The sequence below is a fragment of the Pan paniscus genome, chromosome 1 (assembly GCF_029289425.2).
Source record: "Pan paniscus chromosome 1, NHGRI_mPanPan1-v2.0_pri, whole genome shotgun sequence".
Classification (NCBI taxonomy): domain Eukaryota; kingdom Metazoa; phylum Chordata; class Mammalia; order Primates; family Hominidae; genus Pan; species Pan paniscus.
Window position 1 is genome coordinate 7,779,169 of NC_073249.2, and position 17,697 is coordinate 7,796,865.

General features: G+C 42.2%; 1 protein-coding gene and 1 long non-coding RNA gene across 7 annotated transcripts in view; one reads left to right on the top strand and one right to left on the bottom strand.

The window, feature by feature from the left end:
* Positions 1 to 5,529: 5,529 nt before the first annotated feature.
* LOC134728618 (uncharacterized) lies at positions 5,530 to 9,763 on the bottom strand. Its single transcript, XR_010109205.1, has 2 exons — positions 9,660 to 9,763; positions 5,530 to 9,331 (listed from the first exon to the last, which is right to left on the bottom strand). It is a non-coding gene; the product is annotated as an uncharacterized LOC134728618 (long non-coding RNA).
* The window catches only part of RGS7 (regulator of G protein signaling 7), a 591,371-nt gene continuing 583,364 nt past the window's right edge, over positions 9,691 to 17,697 (top strand). For all 6 annotated transcript variants that reach the window (XM_034949698.4, XM_034949699.3, XM_034949703.4 and 3 more), the window contains exons 1-2: positions 9,691 to 10,243; positions 11,316 to 11,443. In XM_034949698.4, coding sequence (XP_034805589.3) covers positions 11,366 to 11,443 — 78 coding nt within the window. In that variant the 5' untranslated portion in view covers positions 9,691 to 10,243; positions 11,316 to 11,365. The remainder of the gene's footprint in view (positions 10,244 to 11,315; positions 11,444 to 17,697) is intronic.

Sequence of the window (17,697 nt, forward strand, 5' to 3'; positions counted from 1 at the left end):
GGTACTTCTCCATCACTATATTTCTAGAAATGCAATTTGTGCTTATATTATCTTTTTTTGGTAGATGTGTGCTCTTTTTGAACAATATAGAGTTTGCTCTCAACCACAAGCAAAAACCCAGTATCTTTTGTCATTCAAACTGATGTTCAGTTATATTTTCTCCATGCTGTTTAGTGCTAACCCAGCCCTCTCTGTTTGTCTTGGTTCCAGCTGCTATAACAAAATACCATAGAGTGGGTGGTTTATAGACAACAAATATTTATTTATCACAATTCTCGGGGCTGGGAAGTCCAAGATCAGGCTGATAGCATATCCAGTGACTGGTGAGGGCCCAATGCCTGGTTCATAGATGACCATCTTTTTGCTATGTTGTCATGTGGTAGAAAGGTTGCAAGGGAGCTCTCTGAGGTCTGTTTTATAAGAGCACCAATCTCATTCATGAAGTTACCACCCTCATGACCTACTTACCTCCCAAATGCCCCATCTCCTAATACCATCACTTTGGGAATTAAGATTTCAACATATACTTTCTGTAAGGATACAACATTCAGACCATTGCACCCACCGAAGTATAAGTCTTAATATTTATTCTTGCTAAATTTCATCTTACTTGTTTCAGCTCATCTTTTCAGCCTGCGCAGATCTTCCTGGGTCCCCATGCCATTAGCTCTTCCTCATAGCTTTGTGCCACTTATACATCTGATTGACCACGTGAGTTCACCGTGCCCAGGCCCAGATAGGACAGGGGCATTCTGAGGGCAGTGCTTCGAGTCCTCCTCATGGAACTGCCTTTCTAGTGTGTCCTGCTCAGTTCATCAGTGCTCTTTTTGCCAGTCTCACTCAGCCTGTTATGAGTCCAATGAACTGTTACTCAACCCTGTTTTACCAGTATATTTTCAAAGCTAAAGCAAAATGTCCTGTCAAGTGCCTTGCTGAATAATATGTATTGCCTTAATATAACCCTCATTTGACAGTTTAGAGACCATATTTAAAGAGGAAACGAGGCTAGTCTGAGATGAGGTGTGACTGGTGAACATTCAGAGTGGCTCATTGTTCACCACTTTTCTGTTTAAGGGTTTAAAACTCATCCAATTACTGACTGGTTAAAGCTCATACTTCCTGGCTGGGCACAGTGGCTCATGCCTGTAATCCTAGCACTTTGGGAGGCCAAAGCAGGTGGATCGCCTGAGCTCAGGAGTTCGAGACCAGCCAGGGCAACACGGCGAAACCCTGTCTGTACTAAAATACAAAAAATTAGCTGGGCGTGGCAACGTGTGCCTGTAATCCCAGCTACTAGGGAGGCTGAGGCAGGAGAATTGCTAGAACCTGCGAGGTGGAGGTTGCAGTGAGCCAGGATTGCGCCACTGCACTCCAGCTTGGGTGACAGAATGAGAGTCAGTCTCAAAAAAAAAAAAAAAAAAAAAAGAAGCTCAAACTTCCCAGCATAGGCTGTAGGTTCTGCATAATCTGTCCACAAGCTATAGACCACCTTCATTTCCATCCTCCAATCCCCATATGTCACTTCTTCTCTTTGAAATCAGCCATGCCAAAATTTTGCAGTCCATCAAGCCTTTGCCTTTATTCATGCTTCTGTGATTTGGCACATGTTATTCCACCTACCTGAAATGCTGCTGCGCTCTTCCTCCTTGTAGTCCATCTGGAAGATCCCTGATCAATTTTTAAAGACCCTGCCAAAATGTCCCCTTTTCATGGAAAATGTGCTTTCCTAACACTTTGTATGCACCTGCACTTAACACATTGCACTACAGTGATTTATAGATCTGTCTCTCCTACCTGCCTCTGCCATGGGAAAGGTCCATTCATTCATCATCAAAGACTACCATGATGCTTGGTGTGGTGCGGGAGCTCAGTAAACATTTGTTGAATTTTATTATAGAATTTTCCCATGGATAGGTTCTGGGCACCAATCCAGTTTGTGCATTCATGTTCTCCCTCATTTCAGGCAAATTGACTCTATTTTGCTATCTTTTTTCTCCACCATGCTTTAAAAATTGCTTAGGATTTCATTTCCAAATTCTCTCAGTGCCAATGGCTGGGACTGCTCTGATTCTGGTGATGAACACCATCGAGCACCCTTTTACAATTTCTTCCCTTATTTAGGGTCTCAGTTGCCTCTGAGAGAGTTGCCTCTTCTCACATAATGTGAAGAGCACCATATCTCAATCTAAAGACTAGGGTTTTAGGTCCTGGCTCTAATTCTGTCTCAGTGTGTAACCTGGAGGAAGTAAATTCGCTTCACTAAAGCCCAATTTCTTCATTGTAATTTGAGGGTAATCCCCTTCATTTTTATATTTTATTATTCTAATTATGTCTTCTATCATCTTCAATCTAGACTGTCCTCCTTGGCTAGGAATTTGGAAACCAAATAGGAGATTAGTTCCTCTGCGGTTTTTCACGTCAGGGGAAATGACTCCTGTTGTCCAGCTGCTGGAGCTCTGCTCCCATAAGCTGCCTGGTAAGAGCCCCAGGTATGGCCTGTTCTGCTATGCCTTGCCCTCCTATGGGGACACTGCTTCTCTCATCTCTCACGGTGTCATTCGGATCCAGTCATCTGGCCTGTTTCTACACTCTGGACACCAAACACGACTTGCTGGATGGACTGTTTTCCATCATTGTAGCTACAGCTGCTCCCAATATCTGCTCCACAGAATTGGTGGTTAATTTCTAGGCCACTGCATCTCTCGATATGGGCAACATGACTGCTGCCAGACCGTCTTTCCAAATATTTAATTTGCCTTGGAATAAAAAGATTTTCACAGCAGAGCAAGACAAGGCAGATAATACAAATTTTGTTTTATGGCTAAGGAAACAGGCTTAAAGTGGTCAAATTACTTGCCCAATGCTACCTCGATTTTAAGCAGTGGAGACAGGTTAAAGCTCAGACATTTTGACACCTTCTCTAGTGGTGTTCCATCATGTCAAAAGGGCAGGAACAAAGTTTCAACATTTCGGTATTCCTTCACAAACATTATACCGCAACTCATTCATAATATGTGCTCAATTAGGCCAGGCACGGTGGCTCACACCTGTAATCCCAGCACTTTGGGAGGCCAAGGTGGGCGGATCACCTGAGGTTGGAAGTTCGAGGCCAGCCTGACCAACATGGAGAAACCCCATCTCTACTAAAAATACGGAAGTAGCCAGCGTGGTGGCGCATGCCTGTAATCCCAGCTACTCAGGAGGCTGAAGCAGGAGAATTGCTTGAACCTGGGAGGCAGAGGTTGCATTGAGCCAAGATCATGCCATTGCACTCCAGCCTGGGCAACAAGAGTGAAACTCTGTCTCAAAAAAAAATAAGAAAGAAAGAAAGAAAGAAAGAAAGAAAGAAAGAAAGAAAGAAAGAAAGAAAGAAAGAAAGAAAGAAAATGTGCTCAATTAATTTGCCAGTTAATTAAAAAGAATATGACATTTTAAAATTGGGTAATTTTGGAAATACTCCAGATCAGAATTTAAACATGTCAACTGGAATGAGCGAGGAATAAACTCATGAAGAAGACAAAGCTTAATTTTTACTTCTTTTTTCTTTATCAACTCTCTGACATTAGTATGGAATTTCTAATTAGAAGAAAAATGGCCACGAACTGGACAAAAGGATAGTAAAAGCGAAGAATAATTCATTAATGAGGATATTGTGCTGTAAATAATTGAGAGTTGATTACAAAAAAGAAGATATTTCTTTAAAACTTGTCATTTGGGGTAAGATTTCCCAAACTATTTTGCTTTATTCCATGCTGCTTATATCAATCTTAACTCAATTATCTCATACAATTCCAATGTAGTATTGTGAACACTATAATCCCTTTAACATTGTTCTCATCTCTGTACTTGCCCCTGTGTCACTTATAATTCTTTCACACAATAAAACCTCAAATTAATAAAGTGCTTCTCTTAGAAAATCAAAATGCTTTCTCCACGTTACCATTTAATTACGTCTCAAAGCATTCCTCTGTGAAGTGGGTGTGTGTTAGGAAGAGGAATTAGTCTTTCTCATTATGACACATAGGAAACAGCTTGGAAGAGCAGATCATTTCCATCCACAGGGGAACCTGATGCTAATTCAGTTCAGTTCGAAGTTGTTGACTGGGTTCTTCCAGCATACCCAGTTTTCAAACAGAATCATGCTAATGGACTCAATCACCCAGTAACTCAGCACATAATTACTGGATACCTATATATCAGAATTTATATATATTCTGATATATACTATATATCAGAATTTATATATATTCTGATATATACTATATATCAGAATTTGTTCTAGATGTTGAGGATATAGCAGTGTGAACAGAAGAAGAAAAATCTGTGACCTTATGGAACTCAAATTTTTCTAGGAGGAGACAGACATCAAACATAGATAAATTGTACAATATGTTAGAAGGAGACAAATGCTCTGAAAGGCAAGTAAATCAGTGTAAGGAGGAAGCAGAGTACAGGGAAGGTACATTGTTTTCTATAAAGTGGATAGAGTAGCCCTCACTGAGAGGATGCCATTGGAGTAAAGCAAGAGCATTCAAAGCAGAGGGATCAGCCATTACAAATGCCTGGAGGTGGCAGCATGCTTGGAATGTTCACAGAATCCAGGAGGGCAGTGTGGCTGGAACAGAGTAAATAAGATGGAACGGGGCACAAACTGAGGTCAGATGTGGCAGAGAGTGCTCCAGAAGTGCCTCTTTCGCATTTTAAAGACATCTTGCCCTTTATGCAACATGGAGTGTTTTGGAGGATTTTAAGTAGAGAAGGGCCGTGATCACTCTGGCAGCTATGTTGAGAACAGACATAGGTGGGAAGGGATGCAAGCAGAGACCAGTTAGAAGGTTACTGCCTTCAACCAAGAGAGATTCAATGGTGCCTCAAAGCAGGGAGGAAGCAGAGGAGATGTTGCGCAGTGACCAGATTCTGGATACAGCTTTTAGGTAGACCCAGTGGGACTCACTGATGGAACTCTATGTGAGCTGTGAGAGAAAGGAAGGACTCTCATCTTCTGAATGAGACTGGTTCCTCCTTGAGGACAAAAATCACGTGTTATATTTCTTTATGATCTTTGTAGAAACCTAAGAAGGCTTCAGGCACAATAAATCCATGACTAAGTTTTTGTTAAATGAAAAAAGGAGGGAAAAAGCAAGTCTATATCAATAGATTTGGGGTTCCTATACCCATAATGATTTGCAAAAATAGACACTATTTCCTGTATTTCCACAAAATCTTAAAAATTGACTATTTTTCCCAAGGTAACGCTACTGAAGCTAAAAAAAAATCTTGAAATGTCTTTGTTTGGGCTGGAATTCATTACCTTGATGAGGTAACAGGTCTTTTATCTGCTATTTAGAAGTTCTGCCTGGCATGTAAAATGGATGTATTATTACCATTTAATTTGTTTGACAAAAATATTAATAAAATACAAGGCTTACAAGAAAAATAGTAAAATGCTTTGGATATAATGATTGAGAACCACATATTCACACGGTTTTTAAAGAAAGAACCCCCCCCCAAAAAAACTACTCCACAATATCTATACTTTCTTTTTTATTCTTGTTTACAACATAAAGGACTCCATTATCTAGAAAGAAAGCACAAAAGAGAACATGTTGAATCTTATGATGGGTTTTTGGAGATGACCTAGTCTAATTCACTAAGTTTATATTTGAAAAATACCAGTCGTAGAAACGTTAAGGTGATAGACATAATTTTGTTTCCAATATACAGTAACACAAATTCTGAGTAGTCTAATGAGGACTAACAAATAACAGTAGAAAAATTGTGAAATATGCTATTTCTTGAACCTTCCTTCTTCATGTTTGCTTGGCAACAGTAATTAGCCACGAACAATCTTGAGTCATAACTGCCCAGAGAGCACGGTGAGAGGTAGGTGTGTGGAAGGATGGCAGATGAGGGAGAAAATAGAATGAGAGGCACCTTGATGGGAGAACTCTAGCTTTTTTAAACTCATACTGTTGCTAGGAGGCATTTGTGCATAATTTTTCACAGGGCTTTACAGTCACACACAGGCATATTTGAGTCAAGACTCTGATATTTAGAAGGTGTGCGACCATGGCCAAGTTTCCTAACTAGGACATTGGTGTCTTTACATACCTTATAGGGAAGTTTTGTCAGCTATGGTAAGACTATTTTTAATATGGTTAGAGACAGCAGGAATTCAATACATGATGTTTTTATTACTAGTAATTTTCCTAATGGGTTTCAGCATTTCTTGCCTTTGTGTTTGAATAGAAACTCCTTCACCCTTCATATAGTAGATATCCTGCTAGTCCTTGAAGAGCCCGGTTTGAATGTCAATCTCTCCTTCAGTAGTTCATACACTGTCATTCAGTTTTTCACTTACATGCAGCTATTTGTCTCAAGATCTTATCTACCTAAGTTGGATTTCTTGTAGAATAGTGAAAAGAACCCAGAAGTCTTGGATTTGAGCTCTGCCAGCCACTCTTTCATGAAAGTGGAACCATTATGAATATAATGGAATGAGGGATGTATTATGAGAACTTACACAATTGTTGAGAAGGTTATTTTCCAGAAGAAGGAATTCACAGATCTGAGGAAAGTCACTATTGGATTTCCTGAGGTCCTTGTGTGGATGGGCAAGTCAGAGCTTCCAGGGGAATCTGGGAGGCCTGCCACATCCAGGAGGGGGACCCTGAAAGAAAGCTGGAAGAATACTCAGTGAAAAGCTTTTGTCTTTGCCTGGCTACTGCCTCTTTGGATCCATGTTAAGGCCCTTGTGATGGGTGTGTGGCTACTGTTGATCAGCTGTGCTGGAAATTTGGAAGATCTGGGTGTGAAGTGGGGGAGGGCCAGGACATGCTAGAACCCTCCAGGTGTCTGCATGTGTTGTCACAGCAAACTACAAAGACCTTGAGAGAGGAATAGATACTGTTTCACTCTGTTTCCCAAATCTTGCAAGAATTCGTCTTTGGGCCAACCGTACTTACATGCATACACTTACATGCATATACTTACGTGCATACAGGCAAGAGGATCCTGAGAAACATTGTTCCAGCTAATGCAGTCCATAGAGTACAAACCACCACTGCCACTTCTTGGCTATGTTGGTTGTATTGGGAAGTTGACCCAACCTTTCTGATCCTCTCCTTCCTTATTGTTGTATTGATGTAAATGAGATAACTATTACAACTATAGGGTCATTAGTAAGAATTAAATAAGATAATGCAAAAAAATCCATTACAAAATACGTAGCTGGATGCAGTGGCTCATGCCTGTAATCCCAGCATTTTGGGAGGCCAAGGTGGGCGAATGACCTGGGATCACGAGTTCGAGACCAGCCTGGCCAACATCTCTACTAAAAATACAAAAATTGGCCAGGCATGGTGGCACGTGCCTGTAATCCCAGCTATTCAGGAGGCTGAGGCAGGAGAATCACTTGAACCTGGGAGGCAGAGGTTGCAGTGAGCAGAGACTGCACCACTGCCCTCCAGCCTGGGTGACAGAGCAAGACTTCATCTCAAAAAAACAAAAAAATTGCAAAATACAAAAGAACCTATCAGATTACTGATACTAGATACATCCATTCATTTCATTAATGTATGTTTATTGTGCATCTACTATGCACCAGCAACTATACTATGCCTAGGATCTGAGGCAGTGACAATATCCTTGCTATCTTCAAGCTGAATCAGGCATAATTAGATATTCAAGTGGAGATGTAAAGTGAGCATTTGACAGACTGGATTTCAGGGGATAGATCCTGGTTAAAAATATACACTTGGAAGTTATTAGTGTTTAACAATGAAATACTAAAATGTATGAGCCTGAATTAGGTCACTTTAGGTACAGTGCATGTAAATTGAGAGGAGAAGAGGCTTAATGACTAAGATCCAAGATGCTTCAGAATGTGGGGGTCAAAAAGACAAAGAGGAACAAGCAATGAGAGTGAGAAAAAGCAGCCAGTATTGCAGAAAGAGAAATAATAGAGAGTGGTGTCCAGGTTAATTTATGCTGAAAAGTCAATTCATATGACAATTGAGAATTGACCATCAGCTTAGCACCATGGAGGTCATTTGCCAAAGTGGAACAGGTTCAACATGGAATGGAAAGATTTTGGCATAAAGGGAAGAAGGAAAATAGGGTGGCAATAAGCGGAAAGGGTGTCAAGAGATATTATATATATATGTTTATGTGTGTGTATAATTTATATATATAAATTAAATAGAGCCAATTATATATATGATAAATAGAGCTATATATATATATATATAGGCTCTCTATATATAGAGCTTGGGTACAGCTTCCTATGAGGACGGAAACTTTACCCAGAGATGCAAAGGAGGGGGAAGACTGCTTCCTTCAGGCAGTTCTCTCTTAAGAGGAAAATGGTCAAACTGAGTGAGCATGCCCAGTTGTATTTGCAAATTTATTAATCCAAGTCATGCAAGTCACATCAACTTCTCAGGAGCAGACTGAACAAGAGGGAAGAGAGAGGGGTTAAAGGAGGGATAAGTAGATTTCAGCGAGAGCAAAAACGTTAAAGAAATATTTCGAGAAGTCGAAAACGAAGAGAATTTTGCTGAAGAAGATTCTAAGTTCCAGAGGCTACAGTGGAAAGATGTGGGGAGTTGGAGTGGGAGACAGGTCAGACTAGAGTGTGTGTAGTTTGGGACAATGATATTTCTCCTGTAGTACTTGGAACAGGGGCTAGGTTAGATAAATATTTGTTCCTTGAGAGAAACCTGAAAAGACCTGCATGGGGCTGGGGTAATACATTGGTCCACACGGACCCCTGTTTGAGTAGAAGTGTTATCTCCAATAAGGTCTAGTCTGCTTAGACCAAGGGGTCAGGAAAGGCTGACCTTGATTATCTTCTCCTTCTGTCCCTCCCTCTCCTCCACACCTGGCCCAGTAGAGGAAGGAAAACTAGATTTACAGCTGATCTTGATTATCTTCTCCTTCTCTCCCTCCCTCTCCTCCACAGCTGGCCCAGCAGAGGAAGGAAAACTAGATTTACAGCGGCCCAGCCCTTCCCCCTGAAAGCCAGAGGCACAGGTTGCTTTACTACCACCGAGACAAAAGTGATCTGTCTCCTTTATGTCATTCTAATCCTTACAGAAGAATTTGTGGCAGCAGCACGAAGACTATAGCTAGGAGGATCAGCACCTCAGAAGCTCTTTGAAAATTGCTACAGGATGAGGGCAGTGGGCAAGAGGAAAGTTCCTCTGAGCACCTTCTGTTAAAAGGAGAAGCCAGGCCTTGGGGATGTTCCTTCAGTTTCACAAGTGGCAAGATTTTCACCTCCGGTTGGCAGCTTTCAAATCGTTTCCCATTTCTCCAACTTAGGAAGAAGCTGTGAAAACCGCAGGCAAACGGGGATGAATGATTCATTTGGTCCTGGCCATTTCCTTCATTCCTAGGATGTCTCAATATCTCTCTACTCTGTTATTTAAGAATAATAATAATAATAATAATAATAATAATAATAATAATAAATCATCTGCTTCCCTGGGACTTTCAGCGGAGTCGTTAGGCACGTGATGAAACCTTGGTTTGCACGGGGCTCCATCCATCCATTCATCCGTGCATCCGTCCGTCCATCTGTCCATCCATTCACTAGACCACCCACCCACCTACCACCCACCCATCCATCGCACAGCCTTCCTCCCTTTCCGGCTTACACTGGGCGTTAAACTCCGGTCTCTCCAGGCCTCCGGCGCACGTACACACGCGCGGGCGAGCGGGCGGGGTGTGCGGGAGCGCGGGCTGGCCGCGCCGGGGACAGGACTACAGCCTCCCGAGGGGCGCGAGGGCGGGAGGCCGGGGAGGCCCGGGAGGCCCGGGCGGTGTGGCGGCGGCCGAGCCGAGCCCATCCGAGCCGGCACCTTCGGACGCCCCTGTCCCACGTGACTGTCCCCTCCTCCCTCCTCCCAGTCGCGCGCACGGGCCGGGCGTCTCGACTCCCGCGCGCGCTCGGCTGGTCCCAGTCCCCGGGAGAAGAAGCGGAGGAGGGAGAGAGCCAGCGAGGCGGCCCAGGGGAGCGGGCGCGAGTGGCGGCTGCCGGAGCCGCCTGTGCACGGGCGGCGGCGAGGCGAGGGTGGCGGTCGCCTGAGCAGCTAGAGCCGGGGCGGCGCGGAATCCGCATCCGCCGCGAGTGTGATGAAGCTGCCCTGCCTCGCTGCTCCGCTTGCCGCCAGCTGACACCGCCTGCACCCAGCCCGCCCGGGAGGGGAGACGCCGCGGGGCCGTGACCTTGGCGGAGGAGGTAAATAGGGGAGGCGGGCGGGGAGGAGGCAGCGCCACCCAGAGCCCTCCCGGCCCCCGGCCCGCACCCAGCCCTCGCTCTGCGCAGCGGGAGCGTCCGCGGGCGCAGGGCGGCCGCCCCCGGGAGCCCCGCGCCGGGGCTGGGCTACGGGCGCCGCGCGCACCCCGCGGTCCACGGTGCTGAAACTGCTGCCCGGCTCCGGCGGCCGCCGCGGCGCGGGGCACAGGCTCGCCTGCCATTTGCTGCTGCCGTGAGAGCGAGCAAGGGGAGCAGGGGCTTGCCTGTTTTCTCCTCTTTGGCTGGTTGCTCTGGAGGCTTCTGCAGTTAGGCTTTTACCCACGGTGACCCGGGTAAAATGGCCTGAAGGCTTGACCTCCCACTAGTTCTTGTTGCTGGGACATATTCTGGTGTCTTCTTGCAAAAATTAGGCAGGATTACCTCCGGACTTCCGAAGCGAAGTGGGGAGAAAGGAGAGCAGCCGGTGGCTGGCAGCGCAGGCAGGTGAAAGTAGGCGAAGCATATACTCCGGCTCTGTGTGGGAGACCCGGGGGAATAGAGAGGAAGCCCATGCGCTGGAGAAGGACACCGGGAATGGGCCTCTCTGATGGGCTGCAGGTGGGGACACTAGACAGATACCTAGGAGAAAGTGTGCTAACCCGCCCCCCACTCCCCCACCGCATCCCCCAGGTGTTGCCTTTCCACCCTTTGGGGAAAACATCACCAAGTTCAGATGCAAGTATTGGGAGAGAAGAGAACTCTGTACTAGGAAAATGCTACCCATGAGTTTTTAGGGTGAGCATCAAACACTTCTCAAAATGAGTATCCAGAAAACGAAGTCAGCTAAAACAATAACCAAATGGCTATTTCTACCTGGAAGATTGTAATTTCTTACAATTCCTTGAGGTTATTGTAGGTGTCAACTTACTTTTTAAAAAATCCATGTCCTGTGTCACTTTCTCCAGCCAGCCCCAGTTCCTAAGAACGCGCCATGTGGGGTGGGTGCTGTGAATGATGATGATGAATCAGGGGAGTCCCACTGGGATCTCACTGAAGTCTCTCTGACCCTTTGCAGGGCACACTGATAATTCTTGTATCTTGAGAGTGGACCAAGTTTTGGGTGACATGGCCCAGGGGAATAATTATGGGCAGACCAGCAACGGGGTGGCCGATGAATCACCCAACATGCTGGTGTACAGAAAGGTAAGAATGTCTTCAGTTTCTTGGAAAACGGGAAACTTCCGGCTTTCTCGATTTTTTCCCCCTCTAGATCAGAGTATGTATCAACTTTGTGGCCTTCTGGATTTCCCAAATCATCAGTGATTACGTACTATATACGTGAAAGTGATCTGACATTCTCAAATGATGCATACGTGGGGAAACACACTGAAGTAAATGAGGCCTCCTCACGTGTTCCCTGCCGGTTTTGAATAGATTATTCTGTCCTGAGCAATGACAGCACGTTTGGGCATTCCAGATATTTTGGTTGTTATACACATGATTTAGTAGCATCCGTAATAATTTTAGAAGCTTTTTCTTATACCCCCTCTAAACATTTAGGTTATAATAATGATATAAGCATATCACATTTTAGAAATAAAAATAGACCACTTTGCAATTTTGTGGCAAGAGAGACTGTGTCTGTGTCAATGTATGTGGTTTACTAATTTCGTTCTTGACTAAACAATTCTAGTCTTTTTTTGTCTTAGCCTAAATTATTTTTTACTTTCTGTTATTTTTATGACTTGGGGTATTTATGGGTATTTATATTCTAGTGCCGTATGCCTATTAAATCATTAAATAATATTTATCTTGCAGAGTTGCTTTTTTTTGGCCACAAATAGATTTGACAGCCTTATACATTTAATAGCAATGCTACTGGCAACAAACTTTTAGACACTGAGCAACCATAATAAAGATGCGTTTAACTATTACGTGTGCTTTTGAGTGATTGCTTAGGCAGCTTCACTCTGGTTATCATCAACAATCTTACTAAAATTAAGGATGCAGTGTTCTTCTGCCCCAATCATTTTTATTGCATTTTATAGATGATTTTTTGAGTATATTATCTGGAGTGCTTATTGGGCAATATTTCTTTAGTTAACACTAACAATGGTAAAAAGGAAGTCATGCTTTGAAACACCCCAAAATTGTTAAAGGCTTTAATTAGAGAAAAGCCCATTGAAGAGTTCAAGATGTTTGCATTTCTTTCTTTTTCAGCAAGGGGATCAGAGCTGATTATGAATAAAGATGAAAGACTATGTGCTACTTTAACCTGCACTAAATCAAAACTTTTCATCCGTGTAGCCCAGAATCATTAAAAGGTAGTGATGAATATGTGTTTGAGGGACTATTGCTATGGCTTTAATGGAAAGATGCACAGGCGACCTGGTACAATGCTAGCTGTTTTATTCTCTAGCCTGGGCGAACAGTACTATACTGTGTACCTATGAATGCATTTATATGTGTCTGAGATAAAACAGTATGATGGGAAAGATAAATCAGAACTTAGCTTTCTATGTTAGTCTTAAAGCATTCCAACTGCATAAATCAGGAAAATAATCCACTTGAGTTTAAATTATTAGTATTGTATTTTTAAGTTAATTGAAATAACTGGATACCTGTCTATTCTATTTAGAGTTGGTTTTGAGAAGAAATATTTTGGGGGGAGTTAGGTGGTTTCAAATAAGTCATAATATTTTGTGTTTGGTAGGACTCTGAGTATTGTAATATGCAAGCTGTGAGAATTTTGAATTCTATCTTATGGGTGTATACAATGTGAAGAGTTAGACTTTTGGTTGGAAAATTATAGTAGTAAGCTATTTCTGTTAGGCTAAACAATTGTATTCCCTCTCTGTTTCCCTTTAAAAGATTAAGGACTGAGTAGATTGGACACCTAATAGTTATCTTCATTAGAAATAAACTAAATATGCAGCAACTAGTGTGTGTCATTCAGTCAGTTATTTTGAGAACAAAAAAAGAAAAAATAAGAAGACAGGGCTTTCAGAAATAGTTATTTGACTGTTTAGTGTACCTGAGCCTCATATTGGTAATTTTGGGTTTACTCTACACAGTGTTGTATAGCATCGAATCGCCATTAATTTTACTTTTAAGTTAACAGACTGTAATGATTTCAGGAAGAAAATGTACTACCTCATTTTTTAAAGCATGATTATTTTGTTGATTAAGCTGGGAACTGCTTGTGCTACTCATTTTTCCCTTTTATTAGCTTTTTGCTTATTATTAGTGACCACATATAACTTACTTTTCAAAGAAAGATTTTCCTGATAAGTCATTATTGGAAAAAGTAACTCCTTTCAGTACATTTTACTCTTAATGCTTACCTATGGATTGTCTGTCTATTCTTGTATTCTCTGAGCATATATTTTTTGTTTTTCTTTGTGATAGAAATAACAATATATAAATAATATCAGATAATGTATAAAGAGACACAGCGTCCTTGCTTATCATTTGCTAGTTATCAGGTCAAATGGTCTTTATCTGTGTGTAGACATAGATCGTGACATCACGTATTTCGTGTGTCCATTATGCTTCTATTTTTTCTATCTTATATGGGCTTTCCATTCAATATCTTCTCAGTAGAGGCCAAATTTCAATGTGAAGAACAACACAATAATTGGAGAGGGGTGTTGGTTGAATATGTGTGTTAGGATATTTCAACTGCTCTGCCTTCATAAAGGAATAAACACTAGATTACAATGCTTATTAATTAGGAAGTCAATCGAAGACTTAGAAAAAAACTTCAGTTCCAATAGGACATTGCTTAGTAACAGTGGAGAGAAAGGATAGAGAAACTGCTGTTCTATTGACTCCTGCCCATTTCCCCTTCTACTTCACTATTGAAGCATCGTTCTTGAAAGTGTGTTCTGAACTGGGAACATTCGTGGTGTTTTCCCTCCTCATGACACCTCCTGTTTACTTATTGCATATGACTCTGATGATTTACACACACTCAAGATATGTATGTGCTGTTTCCATTTTATCTTCATAGGCTATTGGTTTCCAAAGTGGAATACACAGAAAAGCTGGGATGTGTAAATTTCTTGTGTTTGTTTGATGTCTCTCTTATTATCACTATCCTCATACAAATTACAGGAGTTCCTCCAAATCACAGAAAGATTCCAGGGATCTGTTTTCCATGGAGAAGTCCATAGGAATCTTATGGAAAAAATGTACAGCGGATAAAACTCTGATTGTTAAGGTAGAGTGGATATCACCCTATTGAAGGGTACAGGTGATGGTAATGTTGCTTCATGATCCGGATTAGGGTTGGTACTTGCAAGTCAGTCTTGGATGTTGGCCAGTAGGTTTTTGGCATAATACAGGGAATCTCAGTGGAGTTCATTTGATGTCAGAGACACATTTTAAAAATCCTTATAGGCAAAGTATTTGCCTTATCAGTTCTTCTGTTTAGAGTGCTGTCTTTTTCATAAGCAGATGATTAAATTACAATGGCTGTGGTGTTTTATGTACTTGAGGGCGTCTTGTTTAAAAACACATAAAATTATGAGGCTTGACTGCTTTTATTCCTGGCACTTTTTAGGCCTCCTTCAGTCAGGCCCCTAACTAGATTAGAACTAGTAGTAATCAACTGCCTTAGGAAGAAGAGACCCAACTAACTCCAAGAGGTGTTGGATTCAGATCAGCTTCTTGAAGAATCTGTAGAGGTGACAAGTCAAAACTCAGTGTTATTTGGTGTTGATGGATCTTAAACACTACCCCCATTTTTGGTCGGCTTTAGACAAAACTCTCCTTTGTGGGGGCAGCACTGGCTGTAAAGAACAACTGAGTACAGGGAGAGACACTCCAAATTTGGTGTCTGGCCAGCATGCTGTCCACTAGACAGTATACATCACTTTCAGTCCAGCAGCTGACATTCCTGCATTTGAAAAACAAAATTTCTAGGTCACCTTGGGGCCAGAGCTTCAAATTGGCTGGAATGCTGGCTTCTCACTAGCAAGACTCCTCAAAATGCCCAATAATTTCTGATATTATTGCAGCTATCATTTATGCTCAAGCTGTCAGAAAAGAAAATGAAAATGTTTTCCTCATTCATTATCTTACTGCAGTAAACATGGTTTTGGAAATAGCAGACTTACCAAGTTCACTGTTCCTCACCCCTCTCCCCCTTCCCCTCACCTTTCTCTTATGCCCATTCTCTCCTCCATTCTCCTGTGCTGTCCCTTCATCCTTATATAGTCTCTTGCTTTGCATTCGTTTGTTTTTATTTTTTCTTTTCAAACCTGACTTAAAGTTGAGGACATAATTTGCACTGTTTATTTAGTTGTAAAGGAGGAAACAATGCCTTTTGGAGAAGAGAATAGATGCCAGCCTTGTTACTTGTGAAGCTCAGGTACCTGAATAAATCTTTCACATACGGTCTCATATGGTGGTACTGGCAAAAGGTTGTTATTTTAGGGTTAAGATTGCTCCATTCTGTTTTTTTTTTTGTTTGTTTGTTTGTTTTAAATAAAGTCAGGGTATTGCTCTGTTGACCAGGCTGGAGTGCAGTGGTGCAATCATAGCTCACTTTAACCTTGAACTCCTAGGCTCAAGCTATTCTCCCACCTCAGCCTCCCAAGTAGCTGGGACTACAGGTGGGTGCCATGATGCTTGTATAATTTTTTTGTTTTTTCTAGAGATGGGGTCTCACTATGTTGCCCAGGGTGGTCTTGAACTCCTAGGCTCAAGCCATCCTTCCGCCTCAGCCTCCCATACTGCTGAGATTACAGGGGTGAGCCACAGCACCCAGCCGTGACTGCTCCATTCTTGAAGAGCAAGACAAGACCACTGGCTTTTCTTATATGAAGTCACAGTGAGAGCTATCACCCAACCAGGAAGAGTACTTACGCTGATTGGCTTGACCTAAGCATTGTCTTTGAAAGCTACTTCTGAAGTCAGCCTGTTTTATGAGAGGAGACATACTTGCCAGAGAGAGGAGTGGCTTGATTTCTTCTCTGGAAGAGACTGGGCCACAGATATTACTAGTCTCTTAGCGTTGAGCTAGCTGACATATTCTACATTAACTCAGTGGGTTTGTCACTGCAGGACTGCCCATCTGGTCAACGCTGAGGGTGTCGATGTTTCTCGCCGAAATCCCCGTTGTGAAAAATAATCTTTGGCTCTTTTTTTTTTTTTTGAGATGGGGTCTCATTGTATTGGCCATACTGGTCTTGAACTCTTGGGCTCAAGTGAACCTCCTGCTTTAGCCTTCTGAGTAGCTGGGAGTATAGGTATGCACCACCGTGCCCAGTTGATCTTTAATATTTTTGAACCTTAGTTTTCTTAATCCGTCTGGGTTTACTACATGTTAGCAGAGTGAGGAATATATACAAGGGACAACAAGACAAAGACGCACTAGAAAAGGAAGGAATGTTTGTAAAAGATCGTTATGAAAGGCATGGTCCTTTTAAGCCCTCAGATTTCTAAATTAAGGGCTCAGATGGGAGGCAGGCACTGAGAGAAGTATCTTGCCATTTCTGAAAAATTTTTAAATGGAGTGTCTTTTGTAAATCAGATTATTTGAAAGAAACTTTCTGGACCAAGGGATGTTGTCTACCCTAAACATATTCAGACCTGTTTTTTCCTCAGTGATACTAATACTGACATGTACCCTGAGATAAGATAGGACCATCATTGATATTTCCATGATGATATTTCTTGATGAGAAGTAGATAGAAGGATTTTATGAGTAATCATTTAATGATGAATTTTGGATAATAATTGAGTTTAGAGCAGGAGAGTCTTCCAGGGTTGAGCTCTTCCCTTGCCAGTTGTTGTTTGTCAGTGCTATTTGTGGGATTATGAGAAGGATTTGTGGCCTGAATTTTATTTCTTTTATTTCCCACTTCCAATCTCCCTGAATCTAATTGATCAGAGGAAAGTGCAAATGTGCAAAAGAGAAGCCCTCGAGGGATTTTATTACCTTCTAATAGCCTCTGTGGTTCTAGTGAGTGATGGAAAGCAGGGTATTTTTAGGAAGTGTGGGTGACAGAATGTGATCACTGCAGAGAATGTGGAAATACTTTGAATTTGGACAGTTTAGTGACTTTAATGTTAAGTCTCTTTGAAAACAAGATTGTGGAAAACAAGCAACACAAATAATTGGCCCTTGCTTTCCACTTCATGACAGTGATAAGGAGGCATATGGATGTCAGGGTTACGCAGGCTTCTATCCTACAAAATATCAACCTAATTATAAAATAATTGTAGATGATAGAGTGGGTGCCCAGTTCCGTAGGAAACAAAGGCCCACTTCTTTCTGCCATTTGCCCACAGCCATGCAAATTTAACTTGGCTTCTTTTTAATGCCCTTTGTCTTGTGTCTAATTAACAAAAGTCTCAGGACATTGGAACACTAACAGGCAATCATGAACTCAATTCTAGCTCCACTGAAATTGCCACCTGGTCTAGACTAGAAAATATTTTGGCTTAGT